General features: G+C 38.4%; 1 protein-coding gene across 1 annotated transcript in view; it reads right to left on the bottom strand.

Annotated features, from left to right (window-relative positions):
- LOC133558724 (AT-rich interactive domain-containing protein 5B-like) overlaps window positions 1-23,938 on the bottom strand; it is a 157,142-nt gene that overhangs the window by 32,573 nt on the left and 100,631 nt on the right. Inside the window, exons 5-6 of the mRNA XM_061909874.1 lie at window positions 15,184-15,236; window positions 7,992-8,089 (exon numbers count right to left, since the gene is read on the bottom strand). Coding sequence (XP_061765858.1) covers window positions 7,992-8,089; window positions 15,184-15,236 — 151 coding nt within the window. The remainder of the gene's footprint in view (window positions 1-7,991; window positions 8,090-15,183; window positions 15,237-23,938) is intronic.

Below are 23,938 nucleotides of genomic sequence, written 5' to 3'. Positions count from 1 at the left end.
ACAGGTCACACTGAGGGTGGCCGTATAAACAACTTTAACACTGTTACACCACACTGTGAACCCACACCAAACAAGAATGACAAACACATTTCGGGAGAACATCCGCACCGTAACACAACAAAAACACAACACACCATATACCCAGACCCACTTGCAGCACTAACTCTTCCGGGACGCTACAATATACACCCCCGCTACCAACAAAACTCGATTTTGCATGTCACTATAAAGTTATATAAGCCTTGCTTGTTCAATATTCAATGCAAAACTTGCTTGAGTCCCTATTCAAGGTGAAGTTGTTCAACATTGGCCCGCAGCTTTGTTCAATTTAGAATTTTGGCCCACTCTGTATTTGAGTTTGACACCCCTGACGTACAGTATGTCAATTGTAGTTACCGTCTTTTACCAATACCATCTCCTAGGAAACCAGGTGATATGACTTATACGTAAAACCCGAACTAAACCAAAATATCATCCTTTGTAGCGTCGTTGTGTCGCCGGGACGCGTTTGTGTCTCCACCGGCCAGTTTGTACATTCCCTTCTCCCACTGAATTATGTTTCTGTAGCGCATTGACTAATGATTAAAGGTGGGAAACAAAGACGCCTCCGGGGAGCAAACGCACACTTCAGCGCGCTCGCAAACAGCCTCATTCATCATGCGCCCACAATGGCCGTGTTTGCTGAGCTAATACAAGCCGGCTAATTGCCCTCCGAGCGGCCCGAACCACCGCGCTCAGCTAAAATGACCCCATGGAAGCCGCGCTCATCCTCCATGTTCGTCGCTGCGGTGTGTGTGTGTGTGTGTTATATTATGGCATTGTATTGATTCAGCGTTATTTTCTGTCAGCCGTGAAGCACTCCCAACCTCTGCGGCCTCGTCCTGCCTCCCATGACCCCATAAACATTCACCATCGCCTCACGCAACAGTAGAAAACACAATTTTCTGTAAAATAAATTGCCCAATTTGGTCCATACAACTGTTTTAGGCACTTTCAGGGTCAAATGTGCAAGCTCTGGCAAATTACAGATTTATTTAAATGTCACAATTTTTCTTAAAGGCCTACTGAAATGAGATTTTCTTATTTAAACGGTCCATTCTGTGTGTCATACTTGATCATTTCGCGATATTGCCATATTTTTGCTGAAAGGATTTAGTAGAGAACATCGACGATAAAGTTTGCAACTTTTGGTGCTGATAAAAAAGCCCTGCCTTTACCGGAAGTCGCAGACGATGACGTCACAAGGGTAAGGGCTCCTCACGTCCTCACATTGTTTATAATGGGAGCCTCCAGCAGCAAGAGCTATTCGGACCGAGAAAACGTCAATTTCCCCATTAATTTGAGCGAGGATGAAAGATTTGTGGATGATTATATTGATAGCGGAGGACTAGAAAAAATTTAAATAAATAAATAAAGTAAAAAAATAAAAGGCGATTGCATTGGGACGGATTCAGATGTTTTCAGACACATTTCCTAGGATAATTCTGGGAAATCCCTTATCTTCCTATTGTGTTGCTAGTGTTTTAGTGAGATTAAATAGTACCTGATAGTCAGAGGAGTGTGTCCACGGGTGTCTTGAGGCCAGTGTCTGAGGGACGTCACGGCAGATACAAAGATGGCGCAAACTCCACAGAACTCCGGTAAGAGGCGACTTTTTAACACAATTTTGTCCCCGAAACCTGCCGGTTGACAAGTGGTCGGGATCCATGTTCGCTTGACCGCTCTGATCCATAGTAAAGCTTCACCTCCGGGAATTTTAAACAGGGAATCACCGTGTGTTTGTGTGGCTAAAGGCTAAAGCTTCCCAACTCCATCTTTCTACTTTGACTTCTCCATTATTAATTGAACAAATTGCAAAAGATTCAGCAACACAGATGTCCAGAATACTGTGTAATTGCGCGATGAAAAGAGACGACTTTTAGCCACAAATGGTGCTGCGCTAATATTTCTTGACAGTCCGTGACGTCACGCGCATGCCTCATCATTCCTTGACGTTTTCAACTCCGCGGGAAATTTAGAATTGCAATTTAGTAAACTAAACCGGCCGTATTGGCATGTGTTGCAATGTTAATATTTCATCATTGATGTATAAACTAACAGACTGCGTGGTCGGTAGTAGTGGGTTTCAGTAGGCCTTTAACCATTGTTGGGCCCCGGCAAAAAATATGTTTCTAAGCTGTGGTGCAGTACTCGGTTGTAATACACTTTTCCACCACTTGTGGCAGTGGTGACAATATCAAACAGAAAAAGTCTGAGATAAAGTCATGGAGAAGTTTCTAAAGTGCAAATATTATAACTGAAGTGATAAAGCTGCAGTTTCACTTACATTTTATTGACCGTATAGTTAAAAAATGTAATTTCCAGCCATCCATCCATTTACTACCGCTTGTCCTTTTCGCGGTCAATCATTCAAACTTGATTTATATAGTGCTTTTCATACATAAAAGAAATGCAACACAAAGTGCTTTACAGACTTAAAAACAATAACCTTGATGTCCCACATTCCACATCATCGCACACAATTACCAAACACACACACACATGTATGAACACATGAATGCATGGCTGAGTACAGAGGAGACAGGTGAGTAAACGCCATCACATATTATGTAATAATATTCATTATTAATAGACTTGATTTATTTTATTACTGCATAATTGTGGGTGTATTTAATATTGAATCAGGTTTATATGAGTCCCCTCTCATATTACTAAATTTTTTTTCTTATCAGCCGGACATAAGGTTTATGTGCGAAATAAATATATATTTTTTGTGATTAACACATAGTTTCATATCATTTGACAAGGTTGTGAACCGTAGGAATGTTGAAAATAATTTCAAATCAAGAGTAAGAATGGTGGAGCGGCCGTGCCAGCAACTTGAGGGTTCCAGGTCCCCACTTTGGCCATCCTAGTTACTACCGTTGTGTCCTTGGGCAAGACACTTTACCCACCTGCTCCCAGTGCCAGCCACATTGGTTTAAATTTAACTTAGATATTGGGTTTAACTATGTAAAAGCGCTTTGAGTCACTAAAGAAAAGCGCTATATAAATATAATTCACACTAATTCACAACTCTGTGTTGATATTTGAGTAGGTCAGTGGTTCTCAAATGGGGGTACGCGTACCCCTGGGGGTACTTGAATGTATGCCAAGGGGTACAATAGATTTTTAAAAACTATTCTAAAAATAGCAACAATTTAAAGATACTTTATAAATATATTTATTGAATAATACTTCAACAAAATATGACTGTAAGTTTATAAACTGTGAAAAGAAATTCAACAATGCAATATTCAGTGTTGACAGCTCGATTTTTTTGTGGACATGTTTCATAAATATTGATGTTAAAGATTTATTTTTTTGTGAAGAAATGTTTAGAATTAAGTTGATGAATCCAGATGGATCTCTATTAGAATCCCCAAAGAGGGCATTTTAAGTTGATGATTACTTCTATGTGTAGAAATCTTTATTTATAATTGAATCACTTGTTTATTTTTTAGTTTTTAGTTATTTTTATATATTTTTTTCCAAATAGTTCAAGAAAGACCACTAAAAATTTGCAATATTTTGCACTGTTATACAATTTAATGAATCAGAAACTGATGACATAGTGCTGTATTTTACTTCTTTATCTCTTTTTTTCAACCAAAAATGTTTTGCTCTGATTAGGGGGTACTTGAATTAAAAAAATGTTCACAGGGGGTCATCACTGAAAAAAGGTTGAGAACCACTGGAGTAGATCAAGGGCCCCTCTGTAGTGGAAAAGTTGGGGCCGGAGGTCAAAAAGGGTAAGAACGCCTGGTTTACACTACCAAGTTTGGGGACATTTTATTACACTAAGTAAATAATGCAGCTGCAAAATGTTATTAAAACATGATCCCAACACAACAAATGCTAACTGTGGAATAATCCGATATATGCTGCAAAGGAGCGTGAAAACATGTCATATTAAAAATGGTGTGTTTTACTTAGTAGAAATAAGGACAGCTTATTCCATTTTGAGCCTTGAGCATAAAGTAGAGGTTATTAATACTTTGCACAAATATCAAGTACGCGTTCTCATCAGTGAATATTTCCTGCTACGGCGCTTGCTCTAAGCGTACAATCGCAGCCTCCCTCGATCCCCATATGGCGTTGGAATATGACTGTACTGACAGGTGTGTGTGTGTGTGTGTAAGCTTAAACTGGGTTGATGCAACACACACGCACACACACACATGCACGCAGCACTTGCTGGAGGGGAGAACGACCTGCATCGTGAGCGACCTCTTATCTTTTGTTGGGGAAGTTACTCTTTCTTTAACCTTGGGAAAGTAAGTGTGTGTGTGTATGTGTGTGTGTGTGCACGCTTCACACCCTGAGCGCTCCCTCAGGCTTATGCCCATATGCTTGCTTTAATTTAGTAATAGCGTCTCAGTGATTATGATGAGGAGTTTCTGCAGCATCTTGATGATGTGTTGAGATGAAGATTACATTAGCTCTCTCCATTGAGCCACTCCTCATAGAGGAGGGAGGGACTGAAGGCCGCATACTGTACTTGTACAGAGTGTGTGTGCGTGTGTGTGTGTAATTCAAAACACGGCAGTCATTTTCGGCTTTTAAATAATTCCTGCTCGTCACACACGGGCGCCGCTCACAGGCTAATTGGTTCCATAGAGCCGCGAAACTGATCAATTAATCCCGGGAAAATAAGTGAATCTCATCTCATCATGAATTGATTAGGATCCATAAGGAAGGCATTAGAGAGTCAGGCAGATATGATCCTCTGCTTACATGACGTTCTTATGTTCGCCGAGAATCTGAGGCTCACTTCTTTTTTATAGTTTATTAATAGAATATCAAATGTATTCATATAAAGATGAGATGCCCTCATGAAAGTATTCCTCGTTATGTCATATAGAAATCCCACGTCGCCAATCAATATTTGATCTTTCTCTCCCTACGAGTTAGGAGTGTTGATATTTAAATTAAACATGCAAGACTCTTACTTAATAATTTATCACACACTTCGGAATAATATTAACCTGTCCATATTTTAAATGTACTTGATAAAAGATTTGAGCGCATTAAAAATAATCATACCGTGAAAGCAGATGCAAATGAATGGATTTGTTTTTGTTTACAAAAACACAGGTTAGTACAAAAAAATATATACAATGAAAAGACGCAAATGGATAGATTTAATTATTATGTACACAAACACATGTAAACGAAAAAATATACAGTAAAAATATCAATACAAAATGATGAAAATTGTATTTGTAATTATATAATCATATTAAGAACAATGTAATTATTTGTTATCATATAATTTAAAAACAAAATAGATACAATAAAAATAAAATGCAAAAAAATTATGATTTTATTTTTAAATTATGATCATCTTAATAATTATTATCAGTATATTTTACTTGTATTATTATCATATTTTTTTAAGATACAATTTTCATCATTGTGTATTTTTTATTAAATCAGTTTTTTATTACCATGTTTTTGTACATTAAAAAATACATCTAGTCTGGGTTAATATTATTCAGAGGTATTTAATAAATTAGTTATTAGAGTAATTGTAGTAATAATAATAATAACATCAATAATAACAAAATCAAATAATAGAAAAAAATTATATTAGTACTACTAGATTTATAATTATTATTATACACAAATGATTTAGTTATTTCTAATTATTGAGGACTGATGATAATAATATTCATTATTTCGACATACAAATTATTTTGTCATTATATTTAAACATTTCCATCCATCCATTTCTAACGCTTATTCCCTTTGGGGTCGCGGGGGGCGCTGGTGCCTATCTCAGCTACAGTTGGGCCATGATGAAATTTGTATTTGTAATAATATAATAATAATAACTATATTAAGAACAATGTAATTATTTGTTATCATATAATTTAAAAATAAAATAGATACAATAAAAATAAAAATACAAAAAATGATGAGGATTTTATTTTTAAATTAGGATAATCTTAATAATTATTATCAGTATATTTTACTTGTATTATTATCATATTCTTTTAAAATACAATTTTCATCATTGTGTATTTTTTATTAAATCAGTTTTTTATTATTATGTTTTTGTACATTCAAAAATACATCTAGTCTGGGTTAATATTATTCAGAGGTATTTAATAAATTAGTTATTAGAGTAATTGCAGTAATAATAATAATAACATCAATAATAACAAAATCAAATAATAGAAAAAAAATATTAGTACTACTAGATGCATAATTATTATTACACACAAATGATTTAGTTTTTTATAATTATTGAGGACTGATGATAATAATATTCATTATTACTACGTACAAATTATTTTGTCATTATATTTAAACATTTCCATCCATCCATTTCTACTGCTTATTCCCTTTGGGGTCGCGAGGGGCGCTGGTGCCTATCTCAGCTACAATCGGGCGGAAGGCGGGGTACACCCTGGACAAATCGCCCCCTCATCGCAAGGCTATTTAAACATTTGTTTATAGTAATTATCATTCCATCCATCCATTTCCTACCGCTTATTCCCTTTGGGGTCGCGGGGGGCGCTGGCGCCTATCTCAGCTACAATCGGGCCATGATGAAATTTGTATTTGAAATAATATAATAATAATAACTATATTAAGAACAATGGAACTATTTGTTATCATATAATTTAAAAACAAAATAGATACAATAAAAATAAAAATACAAAAAAATTATGAGGATTTTATTTTTAAATTATGATAATCTTAATAATTATTATCAGTATATTTTACTTTTATTATTATCATATTTTTTTAAGATACAGTTTTCATCATTGTGTATTTTTTATTAAATCAGTTTTTTATTACTATGTTTTTGTACATAAAAAAATACATCTAGTCCGGGTTAATATTATTCAGAGGTATTTAATAAATTAGTTATCAGAGTAATTGTAGTAATAATAATAATAATATCATCAATAATAACAAAATCAAATTATAGAAAAAAATATTATTAGTACTACTAGATTTATAATTATTATTATACACAAATGATTTAGTTATTTATAATTATTGAGGACTTATGATAATAATATTCATTATTACGACATACAAATTATTTTGTCATTATATTTAAACATTTCCATCCATCCATTTCTACCGCTTATTCCCTTTGGGGTTTCGGGGGGCGCTGGTGCCTATCTCAGCTACAATCGGGCGGAAGGTGGTTTACACCCTGGACAAGTCGCCACCTCATCGCAGGGCTATTTAAACATTTGTTTATAGTAATTATTATTCCACCCATCCATTTTCTACCGCTTATTCCCTTTGGGGTCGCTGGTGCCTATCTCAGCTACAATCGGGCGGAAGGCGGGGTACACCCTGGACAAGTCGCCAACTCATCGCAGGGCTATTTAAACATTTGTTTATAGTAATTATTATTATTACATAAAATACAAATATTATTATTATTGACATTATCATAAATACTAATAATCATAGCTATTATTTGGTTGTTATCATTATCATGATGGTGATGATCATTATGATCATCATTATTTTATCCAAATTATTTTGATGATTGTTAAAGTTAAATATTAAAAATGTAATTAAAAATGTGTAAAACAAAAATGATTCATTAATTATGCAGGTCAGAATACAAGGTAATACATTTGATATACAAAAAAATATTAATAGAAATATTATATCCCAACATTTTGATACTGTGTACATTTTCAATTATTTTATTGTATTTATTTAACACAATGTTTTGTGTGTGTTACGTAACTTTCATATACATGATCCACCATACTGCAATGTCACAAATGAGCGTTCTTATATTAAATAATGAAATTGAAATGCAATGAGATAACACAAGGGGTTGGGTTATTTCCATAAAAAACATTCCCCTGGACTGAGTGAAACTCATACATTTGTGTTTATGGGTGCAAATACCGAAATGAAACGCATACATTTGTTATTTATGGGAGCAACATCCAATACGGACTGACCTCTCGTAGTGTCTCCGCGTGCAGGTGGCGGCGCTGGTGCTGCTCGGGTTGCCGCCCAACTCGTCGTACACGTGCTTCCATTGCCTGCGAACTGTGATCTGCAGGAGAGGGACACGCCGACAAAAGGAACAATAAGAGTCAGGAGGGAAATTAAGAAAAATATAAAAGGATAAAAGTGGCGGGGAGCAGACATCAGCGTGTGTGACGTAATCATTGTGAGCACTGGAGAATGACAGAGTCATAACGTCGCCGGACGCTGAAGTCTTCATCTCGAAATGTTAATAAAGTCATATTTTCCTGCTGGACACCACTCGACGCACACATGCTAGGTATTGAGTCACACGTCTTAACCTCTCATGTTTGTTGAAAATGAAGTGTTAAAAGATTCAAGGATCTTTTTGTCATACCAGCACACAACAAATGACGCAATATTTAGCACCCATTTAGCCCAATGGGTACCACAAAAACATTAAAGCATAGATCAGTGGTTCTCGTTTTTTTTCCACCAAGTACCACCTCAGAAAAAAAAATGTCTCTCTAAGTACCACTACAATAATAAACAATAACCAATATTGGTAAATGGGTTATACTTGTATAGCGCTTTTCTACTTTCAAGGTACTCAAAGCGCTTTGACTCTATTTCCACATTCACCCATTCACACACTGATGGCGGGAGCTGTAATGCAAGGCGCTCACCAGGACACATCAGGAGCAAGGGTGAAGTGTCTTGCCCAAGGACACAACAGACGTGACAAGGATGGTAGAAGGTGGGGATTGAACCAGTAACCCTCAGATTGCTATAATAACCTATAATAATGACCTACTCAGTGGCCTAGTGCAGTGGTTCTCAAATGGGGGTACGCGTACCCCTGGGGGTACTTGAAGGTATGCCAAGGGGTACGTGAGATGTTTTAAAAATATTCTAAAAAATAGCAACAATTCAAAAATCCTTTATAGATATATTTATTGAATAATACTTCAACAAAATATGAATGTAAGTTCATAAACTGTGAAAAGAAATGCAACAATGCAATATTCAGTGTTGACAGCCAGATTTTTTGTGGACATGTTCCATAATGTTCCATAAATATTGATGTTAAAGATTTCTTTTTTTGTGAAGAAATGTTTAGAATTAAGTTGATGAATCCAGATGGATCTCTATTACAATCCCCAAAGAGGGCACTTTAAGTTGATGATTACTTCTATGTGTAGAAATATGTATTTAAAATTGAATCACGTGTTTATTTTTCAACAAGTTTTTAGTTATTTTTATATATTTTTTTCCAAATAGTTCAAGAAAGACCACTACAAATGAGCAATAATTTGCATTGTTATACAATGTAATAAATCAGAAACTGATGACATAGTGCTGTATTTTGCTTCTTTATCTCTTTTTTTCAACCAAAAATGCTTTCTTCTGATTAGGGGGTACTTGAATTAAAAAAATGTTCACAGGGGGTACATCACTGAAAAAATGTTAAGAACCACTGGCCTAGTGGTTAGAGTGTCCGCCCTGAGATCGGTAGGTTTTGAGTTCAAACCCGGGCCGAGTAATACCAAAGACTATGAAAATACGACCCATTACCTCCCTGCTTGGTACTCAGCATCAAGGGTTGGAATTGGGGGTTAAATCAGCAAAAATGATTCCCGGGCGTGGCCACCGCTGCTGCTCACTGCTCCCCTCACCTCCCAGGGGGTGAACAAGGGGATGGGTCAAATGCAGAGGACAAATTTCACCACACCCAGTGTGTGTGACAATCATCGGTACTTTAACTTTAACATTAAGATACAGTAGTATAGTAGACCTAAGTATTCACAACAAGGCAGTGGTTTTTATTTACTAGTATATTGAATATATTTGGCCACTGTAACATTAAGCACTGTTTGAACAGTAACACTGTGTTCAAATTTAGAGGAAAATCAAGTGCTTCTTTGGCGTACCACTAGACGGACTGTGGTACACAGACGTACCACAGTTTGAGAATAACTGTCATAGATTATAGGAAAAGATTAAAGAAAAATAGAATGTGATCATATAGTGAAAAAATAATTGAAAAACAATGACAGCAAACCAAACCAAAGAAATCCCGGTATCAACACAGTTGGAACAGGTGTGCAAATACTAGTTCCATTCATACATCCATCCATTTTCTACCGCTTATTCCCTTCGGGGTCGCGGGGGGCACTGGAGCCTATCTCAGCTATAATCGGGCGGAAGGCGGAGTACACCCTGAACAAGTCGCCACCTCATCACAGGCAAACACAAGTTATGCTTTTAAATAAACCTAAACATGATGGACAGTAGACAGTTTGGCCTATGTGACTAAGGATGGGTCTGAAAGCCGGTGCTTTTGCGGCACCGACCGCATCCCGCCGGTCTTACCGGGCACAGATTCACGTAAAATCCAAAGGTGCCATCTTATGGTACCTGGGTTGTGTGTGAAGTCACGCCCGGTTGCCGACTTAGCCGGTTCTTTGCACTTCAGCACTTGACGAACACTCTAACAGAACTCACCCAGCAGGCACAAGACATTGATACAATGTTGATTATACATACATGTCCTTTAAAACTGACTTTGAAACAACATTGCAAAATAGGTGTACCTGTAAATTGAGACAACGTTGATGTCCAACGTTGGATCTACCTTGTTGGTTGGGAAATAATCAAATTTCAATGGTCAAATCAACGGCACAATCTGACATTGAATAAACGTTGTTAAAAAGCATGTTGTTTCAACGTTGTATTTGTGTTGTAAAATATTAATGACCAAAATTGAATGGTCAAATCAACTTCAGAACCCGACATTGATTAAATGTTGTGAAAAAGCATGTTGTTTCAACGTTATGTTTGAGTTGCTCAATGTCAGGACCTAATTCAACAAGCTCTCAACATTGTTTCAACGTCTTGTGCCTGCTCGGGAGCATAATTGCCAACCCTCTCGGATTTTCCGGGAGACTCCCGAAATTCAGCGCCTCTCCCGAAAACCACCCGGGACAAATTTTCTCATGAAAATCTCCCGAAATGCAGGCGGAGCTGGAGGCCACGCCCCTCTAGCTCCAGACATTACTCAATGTTGTGACCCTCTTAAACAGGACAATACTGCCATCTACTGTACATAGAATAGAATGTAAATATATTCTACATTTAAGTGCAGTCAAGGAACATGCATTAGGGAGTCTGTTCTGAAGCCCACAGTAAAAAAACGTAACTTCATCACGTCGCCTGGTTATTGACTCCAAACCAATATATTACACCGACGACGAGCAAAATGAAGAAATACGCTTGCAAGCTCCAGAACGATTGGAAACAAGAATTTCAGTTTATCCAGGAGAGTTTGAAGGGGAAGTGGTATGTTGCCTGTAAATCTTGTAGAACAGACTTCTCCATTGAACACGGTGGCCAAACGGATATACTCAGCCATGAACGGTCAGTCAGCGAAACACAAAGCGTCCGCAGCGCAGCATCGTTCACAACCCAGTATTATGGCCCACCTCGCAAAATGGAGACCCGATGGTGTATCTTATTCTGAGAAAAAGATAGCTATGCTGATAGCTGGAAGCAACATCCAGTTCTCATTTGCGGATGTCTACAACAAATCCGTGAAGGATGTTCCCGGATTCGGAGATCGCTTGCCAATAAACAAATGTCAGAACAAAGGTTACTCAAATAGTGAAAGGTAAGTGTCGTTTGTTTTTTTAGTAACCAGCAAGTACAGTACAGTTAGTAGAACAACTGTGTTTTTATTACTGTGTATTTGATAGGTGCCGTCGGAAATTCAACTATTTATTTTATTTATATATATAATAAAATAAATATATATAGCTAGAATTCACTGAAAGTCAAGTATTTCATACATATATATATATGTATTTATATGTATATATATATATGAAATATATACGAAATACTCGAGTCGGTGAATTATACGCCACCCCTCTTAACCAGGCCCCCCGCCTCAACCACGCCTCCGCCCCACCCCCGACCATGCGCCCCCACCTCCCGAAATCGGAGGTCTCAAGGTTGGCAAGTATGCTGGGGAGGGCGGACACAAGCAAATTACCTCATGATAATGTTGAAATTTTCAACACTTAAAAGTATTTGACTTTAAAAAACGCTCCAACTTAGGTAAAGTAAAGCTCCACTTTCCAGAAATGCGCTGTACATTGGCTGATATACATTGTCTAATATACATTGGCTTTGCCATTGACATGCTCCTGATTAGGATTGTTGCGTTTAACATTTTCACATTTGTTTATGAAAACTACGTACAACAAAAATGCACCTGGCAGCTGATGCGTAATGAGTGCAATACTCACAGTATCAACACTTTTTAGGGCGCAACACAAAACAAACAAACAAACAAAAACACACACCATTTTAAATACACCACTACTATCTAACATCTTGGACTTGCAACTGTAATTGCAATTTAATGTCATACTTGCAAATTATAATATGATGATAATAAAACAAGATATAACGACTGGACAACAGTGATCCAAATCAGATCATTTGTATCATCAAAAACAATTATTATTTATTAACACACACAAAAGTATCGAAAATTGGTATTCTTGAGTACCGGTATTGATTTAAATGTGAACGGAACCTATCTCTGTACGTGACATAATTGACAGTGTATATGTATATATATTTACTAAAAACAGTAGGTTTAAAAATAAAAAAAAACACACACCATATTTTCCAGACTGTAAGGCGCACTTCAAATCTTTTTGTTTTCCTCAAAACTCGACAGTGCGCCTAATAACCCGGTGCGCCTAATGTACACAATAATTCTGGTTTTGCTCACCGACCTCGAAAGAATTGTATTTGGTACATGGTGTAATGATAAGTGTGACCAGTAGATGGCAGTCAAACATAAGACATACATGGTAAGAGGTATGGTGGCAATATGACTCTAGTTAACAACCCCAACTTTTTTTATGTTCCATTAAAAATATAGAACATTACACACGGCGCTCAAAAATCTATTAAAATGTTTTAGTACGACTTTGGTATGCTATGAAGACGCACCGCTTGGTGGATTGTCAGCGCATTAAACGAGTATTATTATGGTGTGTGTATAAGGTAAGATAGATAGATAGATGGATAGATAGTACTTATTGATTCCTTTAGGAGCGTTCCTTCAGGAAAATTAAAATCAAAAAACATTATCTGGCGTTTTGTTTCGCAACATTACGCTGTGGAGAGGCGGAGCCGGCAGTCAGACAGCGAGGTAGGTAACATTGTAGCCCGGCCCAAGATGGCGGCGTGGAGGCGTGGCCGGCAGCCCAACAGCGGGGCAGGGCACGCCGGAGCCCGGCCCAAGATGGCGGCAAGGAGGCGTGGCCGGTAGTCCGACAGCGAGGCAGGGCACGTCGGAGCCCGGCCCAAGATGATGGCAAGGAGGCATGGACTGCGAGCAAGCAGCGAGGCGGGGCGCGCCGGGCCGGAATCAACCCTGCAAATATTATCAGGTGCGTGGCTCGCCTAGCTGGCCACAATTTAAATCTTCTCCCGCACTGTATAAAAGGGCAGCAGCCGTAAACGCCGGGGGAGAGACGGAGAGAGAAGGAGGCAGAAGGAAGCGGGTGCTGAACGAGAGAGAGCCACAGGAAGACGAAGACGCACGCGACTGAAAAGATCGAGCGGCAGAGGAAGCAGGACACGGCAAGGCTGAAAAGCAACCCGTAGAGACTTTTTATTATTGAAAAATAAAAGAAAGTCTAACCTGTGCCACAATGTCCATCCTTGGTGGTCCTGAGAACCCGCACGACAACGGCTCGAGACCATCGCATACGCAAAAGCAACTTTTCTTACTTTCTGGTACCTGCTGATGTGCATTTGGGATCTGCATAAATCCTGAAAAGTTGCACGCGTCTGCCTTTGTAGTCCGTGATGACTCTGTAAACGATAAGCTTCTTCTTTTTCTCTATCTTCTTGTTATGGAACATTTATACTTCGCTGTTGCCATTTCTGATATAAATTTGTGTAAAGTTCATACTTATATCTGTCAGTAAACTCGCCATGAAAGCGCTAAAATATACCGGTGTAGTGAGTTTACATTAATCACCCAAGGAACTTTAGTTATTAGAGAGTTCCAGTCGGACGGTTTTTCACGGGACACATTTCTTGCCTTGTTGTTGTTTCCGGATGAGAAGATGCTGCTCCGATATGGATTTAAGTAAAGTCTGAATGTCATTTAAACAGTTAGCTCCATCTTTTGACACTTCCTCCACTCCCGTCCTTGCACGCTACACCGCTACAACAAAGATGACGGGGGGAAGACGCTGTCGAAGGTGAGCCACGTAAATAAGACTGCCCACAAAACAGCGCATCAGGAAGCGACTGTCTGAAAGCGGCTTGAAGATGATCTGTAAAACATAATCCATGCAACATTTTGACCAAAGAACCACCATCACATGTTATGTACGCCACAAGGAAGTGTTTTCAATTTAGAAAAATAAATGATAATAATATGACCCCTTTAATGCGCCTTATTATCCGGTGCGCCTTTTATACGAAAAAAGATCGAAAATAGACCATTCATCCGCAGTGCGCCTTATAACTATGGTCCGGAAAATACGTTAGTTTTGACATGGGATATTTTGCACGATAAATATACGCGTCCAACTCTGTGGGAAGGCTCTTTTTCTGGCCCGAGTGCACAAAGCCAGGAGCATAAAGGCACGCTTGGATGGCTCTGGTGCACATTTCCACCTCCTGGAGGTGCATTGTCCCAATACTTTAGTCCACATAAGCGCTGAGGAGTCAACAAAAGCTCAACGTGAAACTTGAGAGAGTCGTCATCATCATCAGATAGCAGCCTTTTAAAATACGAGACACTTCCTGTTTTGATGACTTCAGCAGCTAGTCTATGAAAGGAGTGTGTGTGTGTGTGTGTGTGTGTGTGTGTGTGTGTGTGTGCGTGTGTGTGTGTGTGTGTGGAACAGAAAGAAAAAGGGGGGCAATCAGGCTAATCTTCTGTAGAACAGCATGTGTTTTCCACTGCTTTGAATTTGGAATCCAAACAGCATTTTCTCTAAAAATAAATAAATAGATAAATGTCCGCTTCAAACAGCACTTTTTACTTGGAACAATCGTGGCTGAAATACAGAGGAAGGGGGGCTGAGAAAGACAAGAAGAGCGATACAGGGAGGAAATATAACTGCAACATATGTGAACGCTTACCAGTTCATATCCTCCCAGCTTCTGAGCAGCTTGAAACATGGTCCATAGATTGACTGTGGGCACACAAACAAACAGACATTAGAGTAAATACACATTATATATGATATTACTGTCATGACTTGGACTATAGTGTGGTTTGTTTTCCTGTGGTGCAAATCGACTGGACTGGACATGGGGTGAAGGTGATGACATATTTTAATCTTAACTCAAAAAAAGGATCAAACGAAAGGCGCTCACAGAGGAGGTACAAAAACTTGGCTATGAAACAAAAGTATTACTACAACATAAACTTTGGACATAAAACAAAACTTGCAAATTATGGTATGACTAACAAAACTTACAAACGGGAAAAGAGCATGGATCTTCAGCATGGAGCAAGGGTGTGTAGAGGATGAAGTCACCAGGCTGACTGCCTGGCAACTGCAGGCTTAAATAATGCTGTGATGATTAACAGGTGCATGAGTCCAAATGAACCAGGTGCGTGACATAACAGGTAAAAACTAATTGGTAGTCATGGTGACAAAACAAACAAGAGTGCCCAATGAGTCCAAAACCAAACAGAATGTGACCACAAAACATGACAATTACACATTACACAGTGTAAGACATCCCATTTAATTGTGTGTCTAACAAAGTGTCTCAAAAAAGCGAGTACACCAATAACATTTCAGCAGGCATTTTGGTAACAGTATGTCTGGTTAAAGCATAATTAAAGCAACATTAGTTGCACTTTAGAGTACTCAGTGTACATTTTGTATAGCAGTACAGCTTTACTATCCACCGAAAAGGACTATGCACACAGCCGTCTGTGTGTGAATGGATGGCAACACGAGTGAGCAGCAATATAAATGCGTCTTGCTGACAGTCGCACATGCTGCACGAGCGCTGCCATCACTAGTGAGCTGTGGTTCCTGGAGAGGAGGCATGAATTCCTGTCAGGACTAGGACTATGGTGTGATTTGTTTTCCCGTGGTGCAAAGCGACTGGATCGGACATGGCGTGAAGGTAAAAACATGATTTTAATCTTAACTCGAAAAAAAGGAACAAACAAAAGGCGCTCTCAGCAGAGGTTCAAAACTTGGCTAAGAAAACAAAACTACCACAAAGGCAAAACTATGGATATAAAACAAAACTTGCAAACTATGGCATGAATAAAGAAAACTTACTTGGAATGAGAAAAGAGCATGAAAAAGAGCAGCATGGATCATCAGCATGAATAACAAGGGTGTGTAGAGGGGGATGTCACCAGGCTGACTGCCTGGCAACTACAGGCTTTAATAGAGGTGACGTGATTAACAAAAGGTGCGCAAGTCCAAATGAATCAGGTGCGTGACATGAGGACAGGTGAAAACTAATGGATTGTCATGGAAACAAAGCAGGGAGTGAAAAGACAGGAACTGACAAAATCCAAAAACCAAACAGAACATAGCCAAACTAAAGACGATCACCAGGACATTGATTGATTGATTGATTGATTGAAACTTTTATTAGTAGATTGCACAGTTCAGTACATATTCCGTACAATTGACCACTAAATGGTAACACCCAAATATGTTTTTCAATCTGTTTAAGGTCCACGTTAATCAATTCATGGTACAAATATATACTATCAGCATAATACAGTCATTACACAAGTTAATCATCATAGTATATACATTGAATTATTTACATTATTTACAATCCGGTGGGTGGAATGAGGAGCTTTGGTTGGGATCAGTACTTCAGTCATCAACAATTGCATCAAAAGAGAAATGGACATTGAAACAGTGTAGGTCTTACTTAGTAGGATATAATAGGATATACATGACAATTCCCAACAAGTCGTGAGATATGTGGTGCAGAAACTGGGCCGCATGGCGGTGTTTCCAATCAATCAATCAATCAATCAATCAATCAATCAATCAATCAATCAATCAATCAATCAATCAATCAATCAATCAAAAGTGTTTCATAGGGCTGCACAAGCCACAAGGACATCCTCGGCTCAGATCTCACATCAGGGCAAGAAAAAACCTCAACCCAATGGGATGACAATGAGAAACTTTTGGGGTAGCAGTAATAAGATGTGCGAATCCACGTCCAAGAGAATTAAGGCTGCAATCGATAAAAATGTCGCTAACACCAACCACACTATTCAGACATATTTTCTGTGGGTATACTGACTGACAAATATTTACACAATGTATGTGTTAACTATAGTTTTTAGTAGACAGTAATGCCATTCAAGCTGTACGCTGACTTCTCTAAAGTATATCCACTGTTATGAGCCGATGTCCGGATCATACCCATATTCTTGTTTTTGTTCCATTTTGGTATCACTCTGTTGTTTGACGTCCTTATTTCCTGTTTGCTTTGTCACCATGGTTGTTTATTAGTTCCACCTGCTACTCTCGGTTCCCGCACACCTGTTACTATTGATTGCTCCCTTATTTAAGCTCGCCCCTTTTCGTTGTTCTGCCTGGGATCCTAATTTGCCTTCGTGCAACAAGTGACGACTGCTCTGTATGTATATTCTCGCTAGCTTACACACTACGCCTTTGTTTTATTCTAGCTCTCGTGCTAATGGTTTGTTTTGCCTTTTTCGTGCCTTCGTGCCAAGTCTAGTTTTTCTGTTTGTATTCCTAGCTTCCATGCTAGCGCCATTTGTTTGCCTTTCTGCTTAGCACCAGTATTTTTGTTCTAGACTGTTTTATTACTTAAATAAAGTTTATTTATTTCTTACCCTTTTGCTGTATTCTTGCCGATGCATCCATGGAGGAACAAATCCAGCATCGTTATGCCACACAGTCTTTACATCCACACTTCCTTGTCTCATGACAGGTTATAATAGAATGTTTGGCTGTGCAGTCCTACCTCACCACTTGAGCTTAAAATATTGCGGCTTCACTACATTACAGATTTTTAAAAAGCATATTTGACATAATTTTGGCCTAAATGAAATCATATGTATTACGGCGCAAAATTTGTCTTGTTTTCTATTATTATGTTGAGGCGATTGACAGATATTTGCCAGGTTAAAGGCAGTGTTGGGACTAATGCGTTACAAAGTAAAATGGTAAATGGTAAATGGGTTGTACTTGCATAGCGCTTTTCTACCTCTTTAAGGAACTCAAAGCGCTTTGACACTATTTCCACTTTCACCCATTCACACACACATTCACACACTGATGGCGGGAGCTGCCATGCAAGGCGCTAACCAGGTCCCATCAGGAGCAAGAGTGAATTGTCTTGCTCAAGAACACAACGGACGTGACTAGGATGGTAGAAGGTGGGGATTTAACCAGGAACCCTCAGGTTGCTGGCACAGCAACTGCGCCATGCCGTCCCCCAGTAACGCGTTACTGGGGGACGCCCCCCCGCCCCAACCACGCCGCCGCCGCCCCACCTGACCACGTCCCCCACCTCCTGAAATCGGAGGTCTCAAGGTTGGCAAGTATGGTGATCTATACAGTCAAGGCTACTATGTTGCGTGAAATGTGTGTAAAGGTGAGTTATATCATGTTTAGAGGGCTTCAATTATGGTAAAAAGCTTATTTACAATGTCATAAACAGTTTTTTGTGAGCTGTAACTATGTGTTCTGGGCATGATGTTAAAGTGCATCTGGCAGGGGAGGCTCCTCTATGGGGTCTTGGGGCACTAGGAGGTTAAACCCTTTACTACTATAACCCCAGGTGGACCTTGGAAAAGGCCTCGTACCTGACTGCCCCCTAGCCATGGATACGGTGAAGACCTCAATGGTGGAACAGGCGGAGGATGATTGCGAACCCTATGTAGCGTCACAACGGCTGGGATGGCGGATGAAGGGAAGAGCAGGAAAGGGTCCCCAGTCGTCTCGGACTCCATGTCATTGGACCCTGACCCTGATCTGTCAAGTATCGTGTGGTGACTGTCTGTGCACCAGTCTCCCCACGTTAAACTAAGTCACACACAGGCATCCTCCATAAAGGGATACACCCCTACTAGGAGAATCCTCATACTCGCTTTGAGTGACCGCCGATTATGATGATGAACTATGAAAATATTTGATTTATCAATATTATTCCGACTTTGTGGGAATTTGTTTCCCACAGTCGGGCCGAGAACTAATAAGTCACGATAAACAAGGAGACGACCACTGTCACATTTTAGAGATATCGCAAAAGTCGGACCATTAATTTTACCAGTACTTCAATAATACAGTAAAACATGTGCACTGCATTTTGACAAGATACCCAACAAAGGCAAAGTCAAGCAGGGACGTTATGTATAATTATATATTATTCTATATTTTTTAAATGTCAGCGCATGTAAATGAGGATATTAAATGGCTGAAACTGCAGGCAAAGGCCGCATGGTTAATAATGTCTACTTGTCGGTTTGTACTGCATCTTACTTCATGTCAAAGAAAAAAAAACATTACTTTTCATTATATCTGATCAAAGATGGCTGTCGTAGCTTATTAGCTCACATCGGGACTGGACACAATTTGCAAACAATCCAGTTGAGACAAAATTATTTAAAGATGTATGTCTTTGTTGTTTCCTTTGAATTACTAATTAAGGGCTGAACGATTTTGGGGAAAAAGCCTAATTGCGATTTTTCTCTCCAAAATTGCGATTTGATTCTAGACTTTATATATATATAAATGCATACAATTGTGAAAATAACAAGTAAAAGAAGACATGTTACTTTTCTCAATCAACATATTATTGTCCAAACATCTGAACAATATGAAATACTTTACTTCAAAAAATATTTGGCTTTATGCAGACAGACATTGTCTACATCAGTGGTTCTTAAATGGGGGTACGCGTACCCCTGGGGGTACTTGAAGGTATGCCATGGGGTACGTGAGATGTTTTAAAAAATATTCTAAAAATAGCAACAATTCAAAAATCCTTTATGAATATATTTATTGAATAATACTTCAACAAAATATGAATGTAAGTTCATAAAATGTGGAAAAAAAAATACAACAATGCAATATTCAGTGTTGACAGCTAGATTTTTTGTGGACATGCTGCATAAATATTGATGTTAAAGATTTCTTTTGTTGTGAAGAAATGTTTAGATTTAAGTTGATGAATCCAGATGGATCTCTATTACAATCCCCAAAGAGGGCAATTTAAGTTGATGATTACTTCTATGTGTAGAAATCTTTATTTATTATTTAAGTTTTTAGTTATTTTTATATCTTTTTTTCCCAAATAGAAAGACCACTACAAATGAGCAATATGTTGCGTGGCGCAGTGGGAGAGTGTCCGTGCGCAACCCGAGGGTCCCTGGTTCAAATCCCACCTAGTACCAACCTCGTCACGTCCGTTGTGTCCTGAGCAAGACACTTCACCATTGCTCCTGATGGGTGCTGGTTGGCGCCTTGCATGGCAGCCCCCTCCATCAGTGTGTGAATGTGTGTGTGAATGGGTAAATGTGGAAGTAGTGTCAAAGCGCTTTGAGTACCTTGAAGGTAGAAAAGCGCTATACAAGTACAACCCATTTATCATTTAACCCATTTTATACAATTTAATACACCAGAAACTGATGACATAATGCTGTATTTTACTTATTTATCTCTTTTTTTCTATCAAAAATGCTTTGCTCTGATTAGGGGGTACTTGAATTAAAAAAATTATCATAGGGGGTACATCACTGAAAAAAGGTTGAGAACCACTGATCTACATCATGCTCCAAAACTGAAGAAACAACCGATAAAAACAATACAGTGTTTATAATGTTGTGTAATCATAATATATAATATTAATGCAAGCAACCATTTAAAAGGATATACATTCTGTGCTGTAATTGGAAGGGCAAATAGATTTTTTATACTGAATAAATAAACAAACAAAAAATAAAACAAACTCTCATTTCTGTAAGCAAAAATGTAACTTAAAAAAATGAACAATGAACATTTTGAAATGCATTTTTTTTGCAGTTGGAAAAACTAAGTCGGCTTGTCCTTTTTTGTTGTTGCCATCATGGCATTTTTGATCGTTTGTTTGTGTTGATGGGCTCATAGTGCCGATCCGATTTGAAGCTGAAATATTCCCACAATGGGACATTTGGCTTTCCTAATTTTGGTTACTTTGCGGAACTTCTCACTGGCGAGTCCTGTGTGTTCGGTCTGGCTGAACCGAGACAAAGATTGTGAATGACTGAAAAGAGGGCTCACTGCGTTCAGTTAATTCTACTGTTACATAAAGGCGTGACGATGTGATGAAAGTGATGCATAGAGTGAGACCTCTTTCGACAAAGAAACCCGAGACTCAACAATTCTGATTGGCGAAGATGTCTGTCACTCAAATGCCGGTGACTGTTTAGAAAAAAAAAAAAACACTCACCCTCTTGCGATTATGTTATCGCACTAATTAAAACCTCAACGTCGATTCGACAGTGATTAATCATGCAGACCTAGTATCAAGTGTGTTAAAAAGGCTAAAATGTGACTTATTTTAATGGAGAGTGGAACTTTTTAGGTATAATTTGTCATTTAAAAACAATATACATTTTTGAGGCCGCGAGCAAAAATGCTACTAGCACGTTGACGACAAGAAGTGGACAACGAACAATACACTTGTCAACAAAAGTACAACGGTAAAGTAACGCTATTGTAGAAACTGTGATTAATCCAAATTCAAAAGTGTGATTAATCGGATTTAAATAATAATTTCACGGTGTGAGTTAAACCATTATATACAGTATGTGAAATTACCTTAATATATTGTCTTTGTGATGCATATTTTTCAACATTTTAATATTAGCCAATGTTAACTTCTTTTAACAACTGCACTTTAAAAAAGTGAGGTTGGGTATGTGTAAGTGGTACATTGTTCACATGATTCTTTTTAATGTCATGATATTTGGGTATCACCAGTGGTTCACTTCGTTATACACTTGTAAGACAGTTAAGTTTTTCAGGGAAGCAAATCACGCTGGTATCAGGCCTTTATCATTAAAGCTACTGTAGGACTGAGCATTATATCATTTTTTTTTCATGTCGTATGATTACGAGTGGCAAACTTCTTTTTAAATTTGTAAGACAACCAGGAACACAAAACACCCTCATATTACAAACATAGAACATATTATGCATTGTAATTGTATTTATTCACCAATAAACGTAATACTAAGCGTTAATTTGAGACACAGTTACAAGTGGCAAACTTATTTTTACACTTGTGGGACGACAAGGAACACAAATCACTCTTGTATTATGTACATATTACATATTTATAATACAAACCCCGTTTCCATATAAGTTGGGAAATTGTGTTAGATGTAAATATAAACAGAATACAATGATTTACAAAACCTTTTCAACCCAAATTCAGTTGAATGCACTACAAATACAAGATATTTGATGTTCAAACTCATAATTTTTTTGGGGCAAATAATAATTAACTTAGAATTTTATGGCTGCAACACATGCCAAAGTAGTTGGGAAAGAGCATGTTCACCACTGTGTTACATCTCCTTTCCTTTAAACAACACTCAATAAACGTTTGGGAACTGAGGAAACTAATTGTTGAAGCTTTGAAAGTGGAACTCTTTCCCATTCTTGTTTTATGTAGAGCTTCAGTCGTTCAACAGTCCGGGGTCTCCGCTGTCGTATTTTACGCTTCATAATGCGCCACAAATTTTCGATGGGAGACAGGTCTAGACTGCAGGCGGGCTAGGAAAGTACCCACACTCTTTTACTACGAAGCTACGCTGTTGTAACATGTGGCTTGGCATTGTCTTGCTGAAATAAGCAGGGGCGTCCATGATAACTTTGCTTGGATGACAACATATGTTGCTCCAAAACCTGTAGGTACCTTTCAGCATTAATGGTGCCTTCACAGATGTGTAAGTTACCCATGACTTGGGCACTAATGCACCCCCACACCATCACAGATGATGGCTTTTGAACTTTGCGCCAATAACAATCCGGATGGTTATTTTGCTCTTTTTTCCTGAGGACACCACGATTGTAGCTGAGATAGGCGCCAGCGCCCGCCGCGTCCCCAAAAGGGAATAAGCGGTAGAAAATGGGTGGATGCGGTAGAAAATGGATGGATGGAAGTGGACTCGTCAGACCACATAACACTTTTCCACTTTGCATCAGTCCATCTTAGATGAGTTTGGGCCCAGCGATGCCGACGGCGTTTCAGTGTGTTGTTGACAAATGGGTTTGGCTTTGCATACCAGAGTTTTAACTTGCACTTACAGATGTAGCAACCAACTGTAGTTACTGACAGTGGTTTTATGAAGTGTTCCTGAGCCCATGTGGTGATATCCTTTACACACCAATGTCGGTTTTTGTTGCAATACCGCCTGAGGGATCAAAGGTCCGTAATATCATCGCTTACGTGCAGTGATTTCTCCAGATTCTATGAACCTTTTGATGATTTTAAAGATCCCTAAATTCTTTGCAATAGCTCGTTGAGAAATGTTGTTCTAAAACTGTTCGACAATTTGCTTACAAAGTGGTGACCCTCGCCCTATCCTTGTTTGTGAATTACTGAGCATTTCATGGACGCAGCTTTTATACCCAATCATGGCACCCACCTGTTCCCAATTAGCCTGCACACCTGTGGGATGTTCCAAACAAGTGTTTGATAAGCATTCCTCAACTTTATCAGTATTTATTGCCACCTTTCCCAACTACTATGTCACGTGTTGCTGGCATCAAATTCGAAAGTTAATGACTATTTGCAAATTTTTTTTTTTTATCAGTTTGAACATCAAATATGTTGTCTTTGTAGCATATTTAATTGAATATGGGTTGAAAATGAT

This window comes from Nerophis ophidion, linkage group LG09 (assembly GCF_033978795.1).
Source record: "Nerophis ophidion isolate RoL-2023_Sa linkage group LG09, RoL_Noph_v1.0, whole genome shotgun sequence".
NCBI lineage: Eukaryota > Metazoa > Chordata > Actinopteri > Syngnathiformes > Syngnathidae > Nerophis > Nerophis ophidion.
Note: the sequence above shows the minus strand (reverse complement) of the source record. Positions and strands in the feature narration are given on the sequence as shown.